The sequence below is a fragment of the Petaurus breviceps genome, unplaced genomic scaffold, assembly GCF_028583685.1.
Source record: "Petaurus breviceps papuanus isolate PSGF00001 unplaced genomic scaffold, PetGlider_PUasm1.0 90919, whole genome shotgun sequence".
Taxonomy (NCBI): domain Eukaryota; kingdom Metazoa; phylum Chordata; class Mammalia; order Diprotodontia; family Petauridae; genus Petaurus; species Petaurus breviceps.
Window position 1 is genome coordinate 21489269 of NW_027187378.1, and position 16764 is coordinate 21506032.

General features: G+C 39.9%; 1 protein-coding gene across 4 annotated transcripts in view; it reads right to left on the bottom strand.

The window, feature by feature from the left end:
- Positions 1-8650, bottom strand: part of TMEM87B (transmembrane protein 87B) — a 58703-nt gene extending 50053 nt beyond the window's left edge. For 2 of the 4 annotated variants that reach the window (XM_069075557.1, XM_069075558.1), the window contains exon 1: positions 8123-8353. In XM_069075557.1, the coding sequence (XP_068931658.1) occupies positions 8123-8338 (216 nt within the window). In that variant the 5' untranslated portion in view covers positions 8339-8353. Of the gene's footprint in view, positions 1-7431; positions 7451-8122; positions 8354-8414 lie in introns of those variants that run through there. The other 2 variants (XM_069075559.1, XM_069075560.1) reach the window with 2 other exon arrangements.
- Positions 8651-16764: the final 8114 nt, after the last annotated feature.

Consider the following 16764-nt stretch of genomic DNA (forward strand, 5'->3'; position numbering starts at 1 on the left):
GATCTGCTTTGTTAAAGGAAAGCAACTCAAAATGGGTTAACAAGCTTACTTTAATCAGTCAGACATATATCGTTTTACCTTGTTCAGGGGAAAAGGTCAGCACCCCGAACTTCAAAGTATACAGGCAGAATTATCAAGACAGAAACAGATCAAGTAGACAGATTTCCAAACTGTCCAGCCATTACATCCATACCCAGTCAACATCTGGGTTTCCACATCTGGGTTTTTCAAAGGGGGGGGGAGGGGGCTGGACAACGGCTTCTTAGAATACAGATCAAATCACAGAACGCTTCTCAAAGTGAGCCCCCAAAACAAAGCCTCACATCAGGGCTTATATAGCCTTCTCCTGGCTCAGAGAATGTAACAACCTTATTGACCCACTGGCCAATCAAAAAGTATCTACTGAAAAACAAGTCTCCCTCCCCAGGCTTCAGGTGCACTTTAGCCTAGGGGCAGGGAAGATCTTCCAAATTTGCATTCCATTACAGTCACAATAAATTAACTAATCTGATTCTTAATAAATGCTGATAAACTGAAATTTCCTTCTTTTTTGATGGGCAAGGATAGCACAGTGGACATAGTAATGGACTTTAAGTAAGACCTGAGTTTGAATTATTTTTCTCATGTTTCCTAGCCACATGAACCTGTGCAAGTTGTCAATCCCAGCTTCATCATTTGTGACATGTGACTAATACCTGCAGTACCCCCTTCAAAAAGGATCCTTGTAAAAGGCTTTGTATATAAAAAAAAAAGGCTTTGTTTGCAAATTTTAAAGTTCCAAATGTTATTTTTTCCATGAAGCTTAAATTTAAGACAAATCATACAGAGTACACTTTAAACTGTATACCATCTGAAATACATGTATATTTAACCCAATACCCTGACAACATGCAAGTTTTCTGCCCATAATTTTATGTGCTTGCTTTACTGAGCATTGGTATATAAACTGATGTTAATGATATGTGTTATCTTCTTCATAGAAAAGTCCACCACAGGATTCTAGGTTTTCTACAAGTCTATGCCAATGTACAACGATCTGCGTGTGCCAGGTCTTGCAAAGTTGGAAAGGTTTCTTCAAATGTGACCTGGTAAAAAGTTAGTGTAGCTGAATCTAAAGCAGCCAATCACCTATCAAAATCAGAACTAAAAATTTTTTGTAAATCGTGAAGTGAAGAATAGTCAAGCAGATTTACTTGGATTACTGGATACTTCCATCCCTCTTAAAGGAGTTACCATGTTAAAATCCTTTGTCAGTTTCCATTATTTTAACAGCATAAGAATACTTTATTATTCAGTCTTCTCATAAAATTGTGTTTATTTAAAAAGGAAAGGTGGTGTGGATCTGAAAGGGAGCAGGAAGTGGGGACCAAACTACTAAGAAAAATCTTTTCTTCAAGCACACTCCCTCACTACAATCTCCAATTTTAACAGATGATGTTTTATCACTTTTTTTTTTTTATGACAATCCCAAACCACTGGAGATTTGGAGTCAATGGGTCCAAATCCTGATTTGGTCCTGTCATGTGGTGACATTAAGTTATTTACTCATCCTGGGCCTCAGTTTCCTAATCCATAAAAGGAGTGGGTTAAATTGGATCTCTACAGTCACTTCCAGCTCTAAATCTTCAGAAGGTTATCTAACAAGTGATAAAATGTATGTCCGGAGCAATTCAAGAAGTCATTTATTAAGGCTTAGAGGAGCTATAATCTAAACTTGTGAAGGGAGCAAGTAACCACAGGGATGAATTTAACTTCTGAACTACTAAAAAAATTTAATTGCTAACTGCTTTCTATCTAGTTTGACCTAATTTCCTTCAGACATTCACTGGTTCTATGAAAATGTATGTGACGGCTAGGTGGTGCAGTGAATAGAGTACCAGCCCTGGAGTCAGGAGGACCTGAGTTCAAATTTTACTTCAGAAACTTAATACTTACTAGCTGTGTGACCTTGGGCAAGTCACAACCCCAACTGCCCTGCGTTCCCCCCTCCAAAAAGTAAAAAAAAAAAGAGAGAGAGAAAGAGAGAGAAAGGAAGGAAGCGAGAGAAAGAAAGAAAGAAAGAAAGAAAGAGAGAGAGAGAGAGAGAGAGAGAGAGAGAGAGGGAGGGAGGGAGGGAGGGAGGAAGGAAGGAAGGAAGGAAGGAAGGAAGGAAGGAAGGAAGGAAGGAAGGAAGGAAGAAAGAAAGAAAGAAAGAAAGAAAGAAAGAAAGAAAGAAAGAAAGAAAGAAAGAAAGAAAGAAAGAAAGAAAGAAAGAAAGAGAAAGAAAGAAAAAGAAAGAAAGAAAAAAGAAAGAATGTATGTGACTAGTAAAAAGTGACTACTCTCCTTTCAACTTATTTATTTTCATCTCACCTTTATGCATATCTTCCTATCTGGACAAATGTCCTGTGTCTTATATCTACAATTAAATAATCTTGAAAGCAGATACTTATATATTACCTTATCTCCAAGCACACTTCAACACAACTAAAGATCCATAATTTTATCACTATGAATACTTTTTTCCACTTGCAACCATCTTAGCCTCTTAAGCACTACATAAACTGTTGCAGCAGTAAAAATATAGACACCACGCCTACTTTTGGATAACGAGCCACAATGAATTTAACTAAGTACATTTGTGCATGACAGATCAATGAAATGCCTCTCCTTTAACCTCAAAAGGACCTAGAAGAGCCCCTGGTGGAACACCTTTCAGTAATACAAAGTTATCTCCATGCTATGAAAAGAAAAATTAGGAACTCTATGGAGCATGAAAATATTTAATAAAAAAGCATGAGAGAATATTATGAAGTTGACAGAACCACACAAAAATAGAATATAGAGTTAGAAGCAATCTTCCACACAAAAAAGCCTTGAAAACTCTTAATGAGTTATCATGTGCCTCCTCAGTTTTTTCTAGGAAAAACATTTCCAATTCCTTTAACAAATCCTTGGATAGCAATACCCTTGCCATCTTTCACCAGTGCTTACTTAGCACGGTGCTGGCACACAGTAGGTGCGAAATAAATGTTTACTGACTGAATAACTGGTTACAATCCTCTGGGGCTCTATATATTATTAAAGTCCTACATTTCAGGAAGGAATACTGCCCAATACTAAAAAGTATTACATTTCAGAAAGGGATACTGTAAGTAAAGGGTAATGTATGGTGAAAGTTATCACATTTGCTAGTAGTGGCCTTCCTACTTGGTGGCCACATCATATTTCCAGTAACAGCCTTCTGTCTTTTGCAGATGAACTCCTAACTCCTAGCCTCTCTTTGTGATCACTGATCCCTTTTTCTTTTTTTAATTAAATTATTTGTTTTTAGTTTTCAACATTCACTTCCATAAGTTTTAAATTTTCTCCCACTCCCTCCCCAAGACAGCTTGCAATCTGATATGGGTTCTACACATACATCCCTATTAAACACATTTTCACATTAGTCATGTTGCATAAAAGAATTATAACAAATGGGAAAAACCATGAGTAAGAAAAAAAAAGAAACAAATAAAACAAGACAAAAAAAAGAAAATAATCTGCTTCTTTCTACATTCCAACCCCATAGTTCTTTCTGTGGATGTGGCTGGCATTTTCCACCGTGTGTCCTTTGGAATTGTTTTAGGTCCTTGCACTGCTGAGAAGGACTAAATCTATCAAAATCAGTCTCACACACTGTGGCTGTTACTTAGTACAATGTTTTCCTGGTTCTGCCCCTTCACTCAGCATCAGTTCATATAAGTCTTTCCAGGTTTCTCTGAAGTTTGCCTTATGGCACAAAAGTATTCCACTACATTCATATACCACAACTTGTTTAGCCATTCCCCAACTGATGGGCATTCCCCCCTCGATTTCCAGTTCTTGGCCAGCAAAAAAGAGCTGCTATAAATATTTTTGTACATGTGGGTCCTTTTCCCATTTGTATGATCTCTTTAGGATATAGTCCTAGAAGTGTATTGCTGGGTCAAAGGGTATGCACATTTTTATAGCCCTTTGGGCATAGTTCCAAATTGCTCTCCAGAATGGGGATCAATTCATAGCTCCATTGCTTCCCTTTTCAAGGAATAGAATTCAAGCTTACTGACCTGAATTATTATCCCTTTTTGACATCCCTTTCTATTCTCCCTACAGCACCTCATCCAAAATAACTAAAGACATCTTGGTTTGTCTTCATCATTTCTAAGTACCTACAGCTAATTCTGAGCATCAACATTCCTAGCAGTATTTTTACAGAAATATCACATAGCACCCTTTTTAGTAATTCTCATTTGCCCTGATGAATTCCAAAGAATTGAGAACAAAAAGGAGCCTTGGAGGCTTTCTAGTTCAATCCCTTCATGTTATAGATGAGGAAACTGAAGCTTAACAAAGTTAAGTGACCTATCTTCATAAAGCCACATAGGAGGTAAGCGTCAGAACTAGGTCCTCTAGTACCAGCCAGGACTTGTTCCTCTGTATCACAGTCTCCATGCTCTTCACATAAAAACTCCCTCTTTTTTTCCTCATTGGAATAATTTATCTTTGTCTTCAATTCACTCTTAAAAGGTTCCCACTGTTCCTGGACCATATGCCCCAGTAGGATTTTAATTCATGAGATCCTTATCTATCCTCTCAGAATTCTTCAAAATTGGCTCTCCCAAGGACAAAGGTCAGACTATGCCCAGCTTTCCTGTCCTCACCCAAATTCTGAGATGGAATGGTCACTCCTCCAAAAGGTTCACATCATTTTTACTTCAGCAACAAGTTCTGTCTCCTTAGTAAGAATCAAGTTCAGAGTAAGTTCCACTTGGTGACTCCTACATCCTTTGAAGGATAAAAACCATCATTGAGAAATCAAATCATTACCTGCTCTGTTTTGTCAGCTGGTGGCAAAGTGGATAGAGTGCCAGGCCTAGAGTCAGGAAGACCTGTGTCCAAATCTGGCCTCAGATACTTATTAGCTATGTGACCCTGGGAAAGTCACAACTTCTAACTTCTATTTGCCTTAGTTTCCTTTCAGAGTAATACCTTCTGAAAGCCATATTCTAGCCAAAGGTTCTATCCCATGTCTCAGTGACACCTCTGATAACAAATTTTCCTCCTTATGTTAGTCAAAGCTTCTATCCTATGTCTTAGTGATATCTTTGATATCAAATTTTCCTCCTCATGTTAGGATCTCTAATTTGCCTTTCTTGTTATCAATACTTTGGGCATATGTGCATGTACATTTGAGGTCATGGGTTTTATTGGAGCTTTCTTTTTTTAAAAAAAGTATTATCCAAAAAAAAGTATTATGCATGGGTTTTATTGCTGCTTCTTTGGTGGATTTTGCTTCTTGTGAGCTTGTGTTCATCTCTACAGCTATTATTTGTCCTAAAATGTAGCTATTATGTGTGGTATAGCTATTTTAGAGTTAAGGGAACTAATGGTGAAAAGAACTGGACTTAAGGTCAAGGATTTCTTTATAGCTCTGTAATGCCTGTCTCAGTATCTCTGATCAAAGGGTCATTAATCACTGCTACAAACTGTTTTCTTCCCAGACTGAATAAGCTCACATCTAATTCAACCTTTGGAACCACAAAATCATCCCTTGGAGACCAAATTGTTGTCAACCTTAAAAGAGCATAGTTCTCCTCCCTATTTAGAAGGCACCTCATAGCAAATGTTCAGCTACAAATGGTCCTTTAGCTCCTTCAGTGAGCCTTCTTTCCTTTCTTTGTGACTATATACTTAATATTAAATTACTTCTCATCCTAGTTCTAATTTGTTATATAAATGGCAAAACTTAACCCAATTAAGAACAAAAATTTATTTTTTCCCCCAAAGTTCAATGGCAAATACTCCTACTTTAAAATTCATTACTCAGGCTTATAGGAAGCAATTAAGTAAGAAGTAAGGTGCTCTGTACTTGAAGTTTACATTTCTGCAGAAACATTGCAAAGGCAGATGAAAAATAGAAGTAGAGTATTCATGAGCCATTTTCCTTCCTCTTCTCTAATGCAATGATAACTATTTTTCTCTGATAGCTTTAAGCAGTAAGAAAGTCTTAACTTCTAGAATTATGTTCACAGTTTAGCTGAGGTTACTGCTATCATTTTCAGAGCTTGGTGAGATCAAGTCAAAATATCACATTAATGCATCTCCCACGGAGAAAATACTACTGTCATCAAACTACTGGATCATTCATTTGATCTAGGAAAAGCAAGAGATAACCATCTTTTCTTCCCGCCCTGTCTGCTTCTCTCCTGAATTTCCTATAACCCTATCCCTTTCTTTCTCATATTTTATAATCACTATCCTCCCACACATTCCCTATCCACCTCTATTAGTTCCCTATGTTTTTTCATGGTGTTCCCTTGTAAAGAACATCTTCACCTACTCACCCTACAATTTAATTCTTTCAAACACTCCCTCAAAACCTTTCCCCTACTTTTGTATAGTATATAACAGTGATATGGCCACAATCTATAATATGTACATTCATTAAAAGTTGGTCGATAATCATATTTACTGTGTGCCAGACACTGTATAAAATACAGCACAAAATATAGTCAATTAATTTTCTAGTCCTATCAGATCAAATCCCTCAGATTTATCACCTTTGTGACCTCAGCAAGTCATTTCCCCGGGCCTTAATGTGCTCACCTACAAAAGGATGAGGTTGGGCTAGATGTCTTCCAAGTACTTTTCTGGACTCCCAGTATGAGAATTTCTGCCACCAACATATAATTTCGTAAATAATTCTTAAGGAATCACATGAAGAGGTCGAGTAATTTCCTGCAGACACTGCTGCATGGTGCTAGATTTGCAATAAGAACCTAGGTTCAAATCCCAGTTCCACTACCTGTATGACCTTGGGAAAGTCACTTCAAGGAACTGAAATAGATGACTTTTAAGGTTCCTTCCAATTCTAAATCTATAATATCATCAGTTTGGGCTCATCATGACAGGCCCAGCCTTCTAACTAGAGGTGACCGTGTGCCTCAAGTCTCTCATCACTACAATTCATCTTCAGCTTCAAAAGTCATTTAACTAGAGGCTGCCCAGGCCATACTTTCTACCCTCCCACCCCCCAGCTAATCAAAAACAAAATCCTCCATCTTTTAAAACTTTTCATCACCTAGATCCCTCCTACCCTTCCAATCTTCTTACTCTTTAAAATAAATTCATTCAGTCCTGTCCAACTCTTCATAACCCCGGTATGAGTTTTCTTGGCAAACACACTGTGGTTTGCCAATTCCTTCTCGAGTGGATTAAAGCCAACAAGGGCTAAGTGACTTGCCCAGGATCACAAAGATAGTTAGTGTCTTAAGGTCAGATTTTCTGGTTCTCCCAGAAGTCTATCTCCTGAGCCACCTTACTCCCCTCCCTATATTCTAAAATGCAGTCTGTCAAACAAGGCGCTCCATCCTCTATCTCTGTGCCTTGGTACTGGCTGCTGCTCGTGCCTAGAACACTCTGCCACCTTACCTCTGTCTCCCTTGGCTAGCTCTGAATCCACCTTCTTCTAACTACGCGGTATGGTTCTTACACACGTAGACAGGCACTGTAAGTACTTAGTTATCTGCACGCAGGGTCCCCCATTCGAATTCGAGCTCCAGGAAAGGCTGGGGTCTGAGAGGCTGGGTCTGGCTCTCAGCCTTTCTGGACGTCCCCAGCACTTAGTACACAAAGTAAACATCATAGATAAATACTTGCTGGCAGCCTGAAGCCAGGTTTAAATGCGTCTTCCGGAATCCAAGCCCAGCACTCCCTGCAAAAAGCAAACAAAACACCTCCCCTATGGCCCGCTCTCTCCGAGCCTGGGTTTAAAGCCCTGGCCAGGGCAGGGGTGTGTCGCCCTCCTGGCCCAGTCTCGCAGCAGAAGCCAGGGTCACCAGAGAAGCCGAGCTGGGAGTGGGCGATTGGGGAGCCAAGGGGCAGGTCGCCCCCTCTCTCACGCCACACCCACCCGCCCCGAATACACGTGCCGGGGTCCGAGGACCAAGGGCTGCGGTCTATCCCCGCCCACAGGGTCCAAGGGCGAGCCCTCACAAGGAGGCCTGGGTCTTGACGTTACAAGAGGGGGAAAGGGGGAAAGGGCTGAGCGCCAGCAGCTCGGGGGAGGCCCGAAATGCGCCGCGTCCGGCCCCGGGCCTCGCCTCCCGGAGACGCCACTTACGTTGCTGACGGTCACTGCCCAGAGCCCAGGCTCCGGGGCGGCCCCCGCGCTCCCGCACAGCCAGCAGAGGAAGAGAGGCAGCAGCGGAGGCCCGCTGCGGCGGCCGGGCGGAGGCCGGTGGGGCGAGCAGCGGCGGCGAGGAAGCGGACGGGGGCCGCAGCTGGCCAGGTCAGGCTCCGCGAGCCGCGGCCCCCTGTGTCGGCAGCCGGCGGCCATGTTGATGAAGAGGCCTCACCTGCTGCCCGCGTGACGCCCGCTCCTCCCCCGGACCCCGCCCCCCTCCGGCCCTTACCTGCCACGCGGCGGCCCCGCCCCTTGACCCGCCCGCCTCCGGCAGACAGCAGACTGGAGGGGAGGCGGAGGGTGGCTGGGTGGCGGGCGCCGCGGCCGGAGAGCCAGCTGGGGCTGCGGGAAGGGAGAAAGGACGGAAATCGGTCTGGAGGGCCAGACTTCCACTAGGCCCAGGGCCCAGCATTTGGAGCTTCTAGGCAAGGTTTCTAAACTGCATGACGTACAGGAGTGAGATTCTAGGAAACTCAAGATGAGAATGAGTAGAAAGAACACAGTGGATGCCCTCAGAGCTCGCACTAGGCCCGGCCCAGCCCAGAGCCTCTGGGCCTCGGCGCGGAGGGGCGCGGTTTCTGTGGTTGGACAGCCGGGGCGGTTAATATGGGGCGTCCCAAAAGTCTGAGTGCGGCTCTGTGCGGTCAGAGCTTGGTAGTAAGCTATTAAAGCTTAAACTCGAACTCGGACTTTTGGGACAACCAGTGGAGTATTTATGTCTCTGCCTCTAGATCGATGAGAACGAGACTACGGCGGTGGTGGTGGTGGTTGGTAGTATGTCTCAGTGACTCTAGATAGTTCTAGTAAAAGTAATCATAATACCAAAGTGGATTTCCAGCTAGTACTCAGAATTTGCAAAGAATTGGACTCACTTCTCCTGGTGCCTGGTCCTCCTGCATCACCACTTCTGTATTTGCTTAAAAAAACAACAACCTGCTGCTTCCTAAACGGACAGCCCTACTCCAACATTAAAACTCTTTGAATTTCCATATGGATCAGGATGAAACATGGACTATAGTCAGGATTGTAGATGATTGTAAAAAGTGGCACGGGGTGATTGCTGGAGGCCTTGAATGGCAGAGAGCCATGAAACAAGGACTAAACAGGTTAGAAAGCAGAACTTCAACTCAACAAGTGTTTTCAGTGCCATCTAATATACCAAGGCACTGCTAGGAGCTGGGGAGAAAAACACGGGAGGAAAAACCATTCATTTCTATCTCTATAAGACTGGTTTTAGATTTTTTTGGTGAAGTTTGCTTTTTGTTGTTTTTGCAGGACTGGATATTTGAATAAGTGCAAAAACACTTAAATGTATGTTAGTAAGAAGGATCATTTGCACCCTTATGAGCAAATAGCTGGGCTTCACATGTACCCCTCCCCCCCAAAAAAAGCTGTAACTTGGCTTCGCATCTACCTACCTTTCTTGCTTCCTCTCTACCCTATTTTTTGGTACGTATTTCTTCATCCAGACTCCCCTTTCATTCACTCTTTACTCCATGTCAAGGCTAATCCATCCATCTGTACTCATCCATCTCCTTCATCAACTATGCCCTCTTCCCTTCCCAAGGGCTACTTCCTTTCAGCCTAAAAACTTACTCAGGTCTTTCATATTTATTTATTCACTAGTTGGTTTGTTTATTAACTTATTTATATCTAGTTGTCTGATTTCAGTGGTGTAATGGATCCTAGTTGTAGAAATTCTCTCCACTGGTATAGCTGAGCACATATCTTAGAGTTGCCTAAGTGGCTTGTCTACAGAAACAGTTGCTTGTATGTATCAGAGGCAAGACTTGAACCCAGGTCTCCCTGACTCCAAGACTGGCCCTCTGTTCACTAATTATGCTTTCTCTAGTATTTAAATAACAAAGACAAAAACCACTTCTGACTTGGCTACCAGAACTGGTTCTCATTCTTTCACAGACTACTTTCCCTTTACCAACAGACTTCCTGAGAGTAATATCCCATAGTTTTGTCTATTTTAACAAACCATTTCCTCTTTAAATTCTTGTATTCTAGCTTCCACCCAAACCAATTTAACAAAACTTCTATCTTAAAATATGATCAATTCAGTTCAAGTGTTTATTATATCAACTATGTGTAAAGCATATTCTGCCAAAAACATCCTTTTTTATTTTTATATTATGAATTTAATGCCAAAAAATAATCATTTTCACAAAGTAGAACAGAAAAAGAGGATCATACATGAAAACGTATATTTTTATTTGTAATTTGTATCCCCAATGCTTAGTGCAGTTCCTGGCACATAGTAAGCTTAATTTTCCTTTAAGCATATAATAAATTCAACAAATAACCTTCAAAGTTGTACTGTTTATCTGTGCTTGCTTCTGGTCTTTTTTTCTGTTCTCTTGTATGAATTTTTTTAAATGCTTCAATGACCCTCTTTTTATTTTTTGTTTTAGCATCTCTCTTTCCTTCGTTTTCGCCCCTATTCCCTACAGCTGAATAAAAACTAAACCCATGTAATAAATATGTGTAGTCAAAAAAGACATATTCCCTCATTGGCTGTGACTGACAAATGCTTCTTTCTCTATTCTGGATTCATTTCTTCTCTGTAACATGTTTATTCATGGTCCATTTGGAATGATGGTTGCCCATTCCATTTGTCAGAGTTCTTAATTTTTTCAAAATTGTTTTCCTTTATGGTGTTGTTATCTTGAATAAATTGTTCTTCTGGTTCTGTTCACTTCTTTCTGAACAAGTTCATAAAAAGTGTTTTCCCAGCCTCCAAAAGCCATTTTTTTTTTCAACATATAAATCACCAACACTATTAGGAAAAAGTCTTTTGCAGCTATGAGTAGGAGATGTATTTTTTAAAAAATTCTTTTTGTTTTATTGTTTCCCAATTACATGTAAAAAAAATCAATGTTTTTTTTTAATTTTGAGTTTTAAATTCTCTCTTTTCCTCTCTCTCACCCCTCCCACCACCTTGAAAAATTAAACAACTTGATATCTATTATACATGTGAAGAGGGCAGCTAAGTAGCACAGTGGATAAAGTACCAGACCTGGAGTCAGGAAGATTGATTTTCCTAAGTTAAAAATCTAGCTGCAGACATATAATAGCTGTGTGACTCCGTGGAAGGCACTTAACCCTGTTTACCTCAGTACCTCATCTGTACAATGAGCTGGAGAAGAAAATGGCAAATCATTCCAGTATCTCTGTGTCCCCCCCAAAAACATGGGGTCCCGAAGAGTCAGACATGACTGAAAAATGACTCAATAACAACTTCCTGATTCCAGATCAGCATCACCTAGCTGCCCCTTATGCTTGACTTAGATATAAAAGTCTCCATAATAAATAAGCAGGAGCAATGAATGAAATACCTCCCACAACTATGAGCAGAGAAAGAGTTCATGAGTACTTTTACAGAGATAGTTCAAATTCTGTTCTGATGCTTCATTTTAATATGGAGATGAACTTTGTTTCTCAAAGTGCACACTAATTAATAGGTTTTACCCAGTTGGAAAGGCATTGACTGTGTTCCTGAAGATAGACAATATGTGTCTGTTTTCTGAAGAACATCCTAACAGTTTAGAGGGTATAGCAGGGGCTTGATTTTTTTTGGCCCTAACAACTCTTTAAACCATCTTTTTTAAGGTATGCAAGCTTTACAATTTGCATCAAAGTGAAATCATGAATCCTTGAGGTATTGAAGTATATTATAACTACATTGTAGTATAGTAGGAAAAGCATTGAACTTGGGATTGGAAGACCTTGTTTTAACTCCCAAACTTCTTAACCTTGGGCAAATGACTTTCACCTGTTTCAATTTCAGTTGCCTCATCTGTAAAATGGAGATAATACTCATACTACCAACTCTCTAGGGTCATCGTTATAAGTATCAAATGAAATAATGTATATAAAGCATTTTTTAAACTCTGAAGCACTGTATTGTTAAGTATTATGATCTTTATCTTATAAACTAAGAAGTGGAAGTACAGGAAATTTAGATCACTTGACCAGGGTCAAAATTCTTTCCAGAAACTAACCCTTAAGTTCTCATGGCCAGAGTTTTTATTTTTTTCCCCAGCAGGTCTCTTTACCACTAATATTAAGATGAGCCATAAATCAAGAGTAGCAATGGATTTCCCTTATCACCGCATCTGGAACAAAGGTATAGTGAAGAACATGGAGCATTATAAGACATTGCAATTTAATACTGCTAATTGTAGATCCCTTATATGTGACTTTTTTTCCCCAAAAAGATGGGTACTAGTTTTTATGGGAAGTTACATTTTTCTTTGCAAAAAAGTTGATTTTTGTTTGTTAGATGATGGGAGTATTTTTATTAATTGCTGTAAGGTGGATTTTAGCGTAAATGAGGTAGATTTTAGTGTGTATAAAGTGGGATTTTTATTATTATTTCTCAGAGTTCAGTTTCCCGAGATCCATAGCCATAACAATCTCTTGTTCCCAGGTATTAGATAGGAGTTCTCATGATAATGCTTGTGCAGCATTATATAATGATAAATAATATAAACATTTGTGCTTAAATTTTAAACATCTACTGAGACTGCAACCGTGAGATACAGGGATGAGGTGATGTAAACTTGTGAGGCTATTGCTGGCAAAATGCCTTCTTTGTCTGTTGCCCTATAAAGCAGGTAGGCATTGGTCAAGGAATGGGGAGCCCTCAGGTTGAAAGCACAAGCTAGAATGCTGTGTGTGCCTTGATTGTCCCCCATCAAGGCTTGGGGGGAATCTGTATTTGCCTCAACTGGCCCCCATTGAGGCTTGAGGGAGTTTAGGGGGATGCACAAGGTGTGTCTGTCTCGATCGACCCCATCAAGACATAGGGGTAGTTGTCCCTGCTTCTCACTAGCCCTTGCAAGACGGGTGATTAGGGAATGCTGTAGGAGTTGTGCTCCCATTATCAACAACCCTTATGAGGAGACTAGACTGGAATAAAGTAAGATTATTAATCCCTTCAAAGCTGTCCTAGTGTCTTTCCTGTCTGACCAAATCAAGAGTGAACATGTGCTAGTAGCCTTCCTGCATGCTGTGTTTATCTGTCTTACAATTGCACAGAAACCTTGAAAAATTTTCAAGCTTTTGGGGACTTAGTTACAACTAAGAAGAAATTGATTGTTCAGTTACTAAATTATGTGTAGCTTCTGGTATATTTGTGGAAAAACTCATGTAAGAATTTTTAAATATCATATACATGGTTTTTAATGTTTTATTATTGATTTTAAAGTACTTAATTGAATGAAGATGCCTAAAAATGGTAAATAGGTAAAATCAAATGAAAAAGTATGTCTCGTATTATGCAAACCTCAAAAATCCACATAAGGTCTAGCTTTTATTATTAAATTCTTGAACCTGGCCCCCACTACCATTTGAAGCCACAATTTCAACAATAAGGGAAGCAGTCTAGGCATTTTGAGATCGAGCACCCTCTAGTGACCAGTGGCGGGGATCCTATAACTTTAGGGAAAATTATTCCACATAAATATCAGAGTCACTTTCTAGTAAGCAACACATATTTCATTCCCTCCCAGAATAATTAATATAATTACAAGTTGTCTTAATGTCAGCTTGAGGGAGGAATCACTCAAGCAACGTTACCTAGGGAAGGAAACACACAGAATACAGAAGACACTTTTTTTTTTATATAGTTAGGATAAAAACTGTCAAACTATAGTTTTACTTAAATTCTCTCTTCAAAATTCATCATTTAATTATAGATGATTAAAAGCTGATCATCTCAAAATTTCTTTCCACTGTTAGCATTCTGTAAGTCCATGACTTCTAACACGTATACATACATATATACTACACAAAGGTATTTCTTAGACTTGCAATATCTCAGACTTCATGCAATTGTAATTATAATACCATATTTTCAATTATTACCCTAACCTAAGAGGCAATTGTTTAATCTCCATACCAATAATTTCTCAGGCATTGAAAAAAAAAATTATGAAAGCTGACCTGGTAAGATGAAACTATTTCTAGAATATAACAAAATTTCACCAGAAGGTGGCACTAGAAGAATGTATTTTACATATGCCCTGACTAGCCACATTGAATCATAGAATCTCACAACTGGAAGGGACTGCCCCCTCTAAATAAGAATCCCTCGATAACAAACCTAACAAGGGATCATCCAACCTTTGTTTCTCTAGTGTTGGAGAACTTGCTCTTTCCAGGACCAAGCACCCTCATTTTTAAATAACAGTAAGCTGTTAGGAAATTTTTCTTTTTGCCAAACCTCAATCTTCTCTACAATTTCATACAAGCAATAAACATTGATTATGGGCTTATTTTGTTCCAAGCTTTGTGCACTGGAGTTACAAAGACAAAAATTAAACAGTCTCTGCCCTCAAGGAGGTTACATTCTCTCCAGAGAGAGAAGAGTGTGTGTGTGTGTGTGTGTGTATGTGTGTGTACATACATATACAGGCATGTATAGAACATACCAAACTCAAATATAATGTTACCTTGGGGGGGGGGAGGAGATACTAATGGTGGGTGCGGGAGGAGTAGTGTGTTATGAGGGAAGGTCGTGTCTTTTATCTGAGCCTAAAAGGAAATTTTGGAATTCTAAGAGTTGAAAGTGAAGAAGGAGTGCCTTCCAGGCATGGGATGATGTGTGTGAGAAATAGGCCTGTTTTACTTGATGGTAGAGTTACATGAAAGGAAATAATATGTAGTAAGGGCTGAAAAGTATATTGGAGGCAGGTTGTGAAGGGCTTTAAATAACAGAGGGATTTATATTTCATCCTAAGGATAATAGGAAACCAGTGGATGGTATTGAGTTACATAGTTAGACCTGAGCTTTGGAAATGTCAGTTTGGCAGCTATATTGAGGATAGATTGGAAAGGGAAAGGCTTGAGTTAAGGAGATCAATTAGAAGGCTGTTGCAGTAGTTCAGCTAAGAGGAGATAGGGATGGAAACCAGGGTGGTACCTGTGAGAGATGAGAGCACATGTGAGAGTTGTTGTGACAAGGGAAACCACAGGTTCTGGCAATTAACAAATGGATATGTAGAGTGAGTGAGAGTAAGGAGTCAAGGATGACACTGAGGTTGTGAACCTGGGTGACTGGAAGGATGATATAATGACTTTGACAGAAACAGGAAATTTTAGAAAGGTGTTTTGGAAGGGGAAATGGGGGCAAAGATAATGAAATCTATTTCTGCCATGAGTTTGAGATTTAAGATTACCAGGTCAGATTCTCCAGTAGGCACAGGTGATGTGGGACTAGAACACAGTAGAAAGACTAAGTGTGAATCTAGAGATCTGTGAGTAATCTGAATAGAGATGTTAATTAAACCTGTGGCAGCTGATGCAGTTGCTAAATGAGGGAATCTAAAGAGTTCTTGGAGTATGTGCATGATTTGAGGGCTTTATATAGATTATGACTTTGCAAAGGAGATAGAGCAGGCAGACGAGCAGGAGAACCAAGTAAGAGGGGTGTCATGCTGCTTAAATAAGGCCAATTAGAAGCTTTTGGATTCACCTTCTTTAACATGCACACTCCCCTGAGAGGGTAGTGAGTCTGTCAGTTCATACATCATAATTAATTTAATAACTCCCAAGCCCATTCCATTTAGCATGCATTTATTAAGTGCCAATAAAAAGGAAATGCACTGTATGAGTTGCTGGGGATAAAGATTAAAAAAAGGAAACAGTCTTCCTACCTTCAAGGGGATTACTTTATGGGAAATAAGACATATTTATTATCTATCTATGTATATACATACATAATACAAGGTAGAACTGATAAGGCAGCTAGATGCAGAGAAGTGGATATAGTGCTAGATTTAGAATGAGGAAGACCTGAGTTCAAATCCTGCCTCAGATACTTCCTAGCTATGTGACCCTGGACAAGTCACTTAAACCTTTCTATCCCCCAATTTTTTCATCTGTAGAATGAGGATGATAATAGCAGCTCCCTTACAGAGTTGTTCGAAGGATAAAATAAAATATCATATGTAAAACACTTTATAAACCTTAAAGTGCTGTATGAATCCTGACTATTATTATATGATGATGTGAGGAAAAAGAGATCCAGACAAAATACTCTAGAAAAAAATCAAAAGAGATATTGAAAGAAATTGCTTATTTCCTAACCTTGTTTGAAAATAGCCAACTTGGCCTTTGAGGGGAAGAGGGCAGATGAAAGGAAATGGTCATTTTGAAGCATGAGGAATTGGGGAGGCCATTCCTGACTGGGGTTACAGAGCAGGAAGCACTGGACACCTGGACCATATTGAAGAGGGCATGCCCAGGGGAGGTAAAGGATGAAGAAAGGAAGCTCCAAAGGTTGCCATAGATGAATTTCATCTACATATCCATTTTACCAAGGCCATGAGTAGTTTGATGTCCCTAACTAGATTGTAAACTTCCTTGAGAACAGGGAAACAGAATTTTAAAGTCTGAGAGGATCTCAGTGGCCATCTAGTCCAGCCCATAACTGAAAGAAATTCCCATCATAACATACTTGACAAGTGGTCATGGAGCTGCTTCTTGAAGACTCTTAATGCAGGAGAATTCATCACTTCCTAAGGTAACCTATTCTACTTTTGGACCTCTCATCAATAGGAAGTTTT